The sequence below is a fragment of the Zingiber officinale genome, chromosome 1B (assembly GCF_018446385.1).
Source record: "Zingiber officinale cultivar Zhangliang chromosome 1B, Zo_v1.1, whole genome shotgun sequence".
In the NCBI taxonomy this organism is placed as follows: domain Eukaryota; kingdom Viridiplantae; phylum Streptophyta; class Magnoliopsida; order Zingiberales; family Zingiberaceae; genus Zingiber; species Zingiber officinale.
The window spans coordinates 161,897,319-161,903,318 of NC_055986.1; the positions used below are offsets into that span (position 1 = coordinate 161,897,319).

A 6,000-nucleotide genomic window follows, 5' to 3' on the forward strand; every position below is an offset into this window, starting at 1 on the left:
TTGCTGACATGCATTTATTCCATTCCATGAACTATTAATGAAAGTTCGGCCTTATTTTTCAGTATTATATTTAGCTGAAAAAGAAGGAGCCGTATCTCATGAATTCTCGTCCATGCATGTTTCTTTTTGTTGGAAAATAATTCAAAATGAAAGAGACAAATCAATATAAGCGATATAGTTGTTGTGCTGGTACTTCTCTTCCTATAGACCAGAGGTTATTTGCCATCTGCTCAGAGGAAATCCTTCTTCAGCGATCTCGATAAGCATGGTTTCTTCACAGTCACACAACATTCAAGGTAGAATCCTCCTCAACTCTATATTTCCCTCTGAAATCTTTCAACTTTCTTCTCCCTTTTATTTATTTTCCATTCTTTCGAACTGTTTTCTTTCTTCTTTCCATGCATCGATCTTCAGATAAAAAAAAAAATCTGATTTTGCAGGCTGGTTCAGCTTGATCTGTGAGGAAGGATTTGATCTGGGAGCGCCGTGCACAGAGAAGAGCATAATAGACTTGATCAACACTGTCTTCCTCATCACTTACACCCTGTGCTTGCTTATACTCTGTCTCAGAAGACAATACATCGGCAGAAACAGGCACAGGGAATGGATTCCCTTCGTCATCTCCCTTTGTTGTGCTTTAACAGGCATCTCATACTTGACTGCAGGTTTGAGAGCCCTAACTCTCAAAGAACACAAGTCTATCAACTGGTTCTTCTGCTTCATCAGAAGTCTAGTTTGGATAGCTCTATCAGTTTCCTTGACCGTCCAACCCACGAAGCAGCTGGTGCAAATCATAAGCTTGGTGTGGTGGACTTCATTTCCGCTTCTATTTTCTGCATACAATGTGAATTTCCTCTTGAGACATCACCAAAACCTTCAAATCCTCGATCTCTTATCCTGGCCCGTGTGCTTTCTACTTCTGTTCTACTCCATCAAGCTCATCGCTCGAAGGGAGCTTCAGGGAGGAGAACATGACTTATGTCAGCCACTGTTGAGCGGCCAGAAGAGCTCAAGGAAACCTGGTTTTTTTAGTCTCTTGGCATTCTCTTGGTTAAACCCTTTGCTAAAGCTTGGTTACTCCAAACCTCTGCAACTCAACGACATCCCTCCTCTGTATCCCGAAGACACTGCTCAGCAAGCTTACGACAGATTCTTCCAAGCATGGAGTACTGCTCGAAGACACAGCAAAGGAAAAGCCACCAATTTTGTTTCTTCATCACTGTTCAAATGTTACTCGATAGAGCTTTCGGTGTCAGGGTTTTATGCATTACTGAAAGCTGTAACGGTTTCTTCTTCCCCGATTCTACTCTACGCATTTGTGTGGTACAACTACCTCGAGGAGAGAGAGCTCAAGATTGGCCTTGCGCTTGTCGGTCTCTTGGTCGTGATGAAGGTGGTGGAGTCCTTGTCTCAAAGGCATTGGTTTTTCCAATCGAGGAGGTTGGGCATGAAGATGCGATCGGCTTTGATGGCGGCTGTGTTCGAGAAAATGCTCAAGCTCTCATGCCATGGAAGGAGAAGGCATTCCGCAGGAGAAGTTGTGAACTACATTGCGGTGGATGCTTACCGGCTTGGGGACTTCCCCTACTGGTTTCACATGGCGTGGAGTCTTCCTCTCCAGTTGCTGCTCTCAGTGGGGGTCATCTTCTGGGCTGTTGGTCTTGGGGCACTACCAGGACTAGTCCCTCTGGCCATCCTCGGGTTCGCGAACGTCCCCTTCGCTAAGATCCTTCAAGATTGCCAAGCCAAGTTCATGGTGGCTCAGGATGATAGATTGAGGGCAACATCTGAGGCCCTGAACAACATGAAGATCATAAAGTTGCAGTCATGGGAGCAACACTTCAGAAGCATGATCGAGAGCCAGAGAGATGTAGAGTTCAAGTGGCTTTCGGATATTCAAAACAAGAAGGCTTATGGGTCTGCGCTATACTGGATATCGCCGACAATTGTTTCCACTGTGATCTTGGCAGGAACAGCTGCCATGGGAACTGCTCCTCTGAATGCTAGCACAATTTTCACAGTCCTGGCAACACTCCGAGTTATGTCGGAACCGGTGAGAATGCTGCCTGAAGTGCTCTCGATTATGATCCAAACAAAGGTTTCATTAGACCGCATCAATGCTTTCCTGCTCGAAGATGAGATCAAAGAAGAGGATGTCATGAAAAACCAGGCACAAGATTCAAGCCTTGGCATCCGAGTGCGAAATGGATCTTTTCTCTGGGAGACAGATGGATCAGTTCCCACATTGAAGAATCTGAATTTGAGCATCAATAGAGGAGAAAAGATTGCGGTTTGTGGGCCTGTCGGTTCCGGAAAATCGTCACTCTTGTATGCTATACTCGGCGAGATTCCTAAACTTTCAGGATCTGTGAGTCACTAAACAAGTTGCTTTCATTGAATCTTTCAGTGAAACACAGTACTTCATAGCAATTTTTGTTCAATATTCTTCTTCTCTTGTAGGTCGAGGTCTTTGGATCAATTGCATATGTTTCACAGACATCCTGGATCCAAAGCGGGACAATTCGCGACAACATTCTATATGGCAAGGCTATGGACAAGGCACTATATGACAAGGCCATCAAATGCAGTGCATTGGATAAGGACATCAACAATTTCGATCATGGAGACCTTACCGAGATTGGGCAGAGAGGACTGAACATGAGTGGAGGGCAGAAGCAAAGAATTCAGCTTGCAAGAGCAGTCTACAATGATGCAGATATCTACCTCCTGGATGATCCCTTCAGTGCTGTCGATGCGCATACTGCTGCAATTCTTTTCCATGTAAGAAGTGTGCCATAAGCAAACTTGTTTGATTCATCTCATGAATATTTGTACTCACTTGAATGAGAACTTGTAGGATTGCGTGATGTCGGCTTTGAAACACAAGACTGTCATTCTAGTCACCCATCAAGTCGAGTTCCTCAATGAAACTGATGGAATTCTGGTGAAGTAGCTTTTTCTGAAGGATGATTTGCCTCGTGGTGATTTAAATCTTATTCGATATGTGGTTTTCGTTGCTAGGTGATGGAGAATGGAAAAGTTGCACAAGAAGGAACCTACGAGGAACTACTGAAGTCCGGGGCAGCTTTCGGAAAACTTGTAAATGCTCATCAATCTTCAATCAACAATTTAGGGTCTTCGCAACTTGAAAACCAAGCTCGAGCAGAAAACACTTATGGTGATCAAGAGATCAATACCAATCAACCCACAAAACAGGATAGTGAGGTTGAAATTTCGACAAAGGGTTTCTCAGCAGTGCAGCTAACAGAAGAGGAGGAAACTGAAATAGGTGATCTTGGATGGAAGCCATACCATGATTACCTCCAAGTTTCAAAGGGCTATTCTCTTTTTGTTTTGACGATCTTGCTACAATTGATATTCGTGAGCTTCCAAAGCCTTTCGAGCTATTGGCTAGCCATTGGTGTGCAAGTGCAGCATTTCAGCAAAGGAATTCTGATAGGAGTTTATTCATTTTTCGCCATTCTTAGTTGTTTCTTTGCATATTCTAGGACCTTGGCAGCCGCTAAGCACGGCCTAAAGGCCTCAAAAGCTTTCTTTACTTCGTTCATGGATTCGATCTTTGAAGCTCCTATGTTGTTCTTCGACTCAACTCCTGTGGGAAGGATTCTAACACGGGTACGATACATATTTTGGGTTCAATTGTATCATAATCTACATAATATGTACTTTGAGTTCCTATGCAGGCGTCTTCCGATTTGAGCATCTTGGACTTTGACATACCTTACTCCATTGTGTTTGTCATTGCTGGATCAACTGAACTCATCGCGATGATCGTAATTATGGCATCTGTGATATGGCAAGTTGTGATCGTAGCAATTCCAGTGCTGATCATAATGGTCTTTGTTCAAGTAATTCTCCATCATCAACTCTTCTACTGTTGAAAATTTTAAGCATTGTTTTACTTCTCAATCCAATCATGCAATTTCTAACTTCTCATAACATTCAAGAGGTACTATGTGGCTTCAGCAAGGGAGCTTGTGAGAATCAATGGAACAACCAAAGCACCAGTGATGAACTCTGCGGCTGAGTCATTGCTCGGTGCTGTCACAATTCGCGCTTTTGGCATGATCGACAGGTTCATCAGAACTAATCTACGACTCATTGATACGGATGCATCCTTGTTCTACTACACAGTGGGTACACTTGAGTGGGTGCTACTTCGCGTCGAAGCACTCCAAAATTTGACAATTTTTACTTCATCTCTTTTCCTTGTTCTGCTTCCTCCAACAGTGATTTCTCCTGGTACTTGAACTACCCATCTTTTTTTTGTTGCTTTATTAACCTTGTGTTTGATGAGTGATGACTAAACTATTTCAGATATGTTTCAGGATTTTCTGGCCTCTGCCTATCCTATGCTTTGACGCTCTCTAGTTGTCAAGTCTTCTTGACGCGATTCTACTCCAATCTCGAAAACTTTGTCATATCGGTAGAACGGATAAAGCAATTCATGCATATCACACCTGAGCCGCCGGCGATCATCAATGAGAGGAGGCCTCCACCTACATGGCCTAGTGAAGGGAGGATAGATTTACAAGAACTCAAGGTTAGATGTCTTGCACCATTTGAAAGACTGAGCTCTTTGTTCATAAAGTTACTGTCAACAATGTTCAGGTGCGATATCGTCCAAATGCTCCTCTTGTTCTCAAAGGAATCACTTGTGCCTTCAAAGCAGGCAACAAGATTGGGGTTGTTGGAAGAACCGGAAGCGGGAAAACCACCCTCATAAGTTCTCTTTTTCGTTTGGTCGATCCTAGCAGTGGGAAGATTCTTATTGATGAACTTGACATATGCTCGATAGGCCTTAAAGATCTTAGGATGAAGCTCAGCATAATACCTCAAGAGGCTACTCTTTTCAGAGGCAGTATCAGAAGTAACTTGGATCCTCTTGGCCTTTACACTGATCAGGAAATTTGGGAGGTCAGCCTTGTTCCCGATCTAAACAAACTCGTAATCGACTACGATAATTTGGTAACATTCTATTTGGCATTTGCAGGCTCTAGAAAAATGTCAACTGAAAACAGCCATCAGTAGCCTTCCTACTCTTCTGGATTCAGCTGGTGAGTGTGATTTCATATTCATCGAAATAAACCAAGATCTAGACTTGTGTACATTGCCTGATTCCTTTCAGTGAATGATGATGGCCAAAACTGGAGCGCCGGGCAGCGGCAACTCTTCTGCCTCGGCCGCGTTCTTCTCAGAAAGAACCGAATTCTCGTGCTGGATGAAGCAACTGCATCCATAGACTCTGCAACTGATGCTGTGTTGCAAAGGGTCATCAGGGAAGAATTCTCAAACTGCACAGTTATAACCATCGCGCACAGAGTGCCAACCGTCATCGACAGTGACATGGTCATGGTTCTTTCTTATGGTATCTTCCTGAACTCAATTTGTGCACTGAACTCAGATTTACTTTTTTTCTGCCATGGATTGTATTTGAGCTTAGAACATTATGTTTGTGGCAGGCAAAATGGTGGAGTATGATGAACCTTCGAGACTGATTGAGAGCCAGAGCTCTGCCTTCTCTAAGCTTGTGGCAGAGTACTGGTCCAACTGCAGAAGAGATTCCTCTCATTCACTTTCAAGCCATTGAGAAGGGATGTGCATCGTATAATATCTTAGTAGAAGTTAAGTATTAAGCATGTGAAATTAAATAAAGTATTAAGCATGTTAAATGAATTTCACGTGTTGTTAGAAACAGAAATTTATTAATCATTTCTCATTATTTTCTCCTCAATTTCTTAGATAAATTCAACTTTTTCTCATTATTTCTCTTTTATGATCTTCAATTGTTAATAAATATAGGTAAATGATGTTGTAAAAAGAAAATAATCTCCCGGAGATATTTGGGACTTTGTCGAATTTAAATTATACAAAATTAAATTTAACTTATATTTATAGATGACTTGAGCAAATAATCTTAGGTTATCAGTAAGAGCTGGTTTCTACTAGTTGTCGAGTGCAGATCGAACTCCGAGTCCG

General features: G+C 42.5%; 1 protein-coding gene across 1 annotated transcript; it reads left to right on the top strand.

Annotated features, from left to right (window-relative positions):
• Nucleotides 1-134: 134 nt before the first annotated feature.
• Nucleotides 135-5,755, top strand: LOC121987102 (ABC transporter C family member 8-like). The gene is made up of 12 exons (XM_042541007.1): nt 135-296; nt 441-2,368; nt 2,461-2,781; nt 2,858-2,944; nt 3,022-3,636; nt 3,705-3,869; nt 3,969-4,263; nt 4,350-4,564; nt 4,633-4,938; nt 5,015-5,078; nt 5,150-5,389; nt 5,484-5,755. Exons 1-12 carry the CDS (start codon nt 266-268, stop codon nt 5,609-5,611), a joined length of 4,395 nt encoding a protein of 1,464 aa, XP_042396941.1. The 5' UTR covers nt 135-265; the 3' UTR covers nt 5,612-5,755.
• Nucleotides 5,756-6,000: the final 245 nt, after the last annotated feature.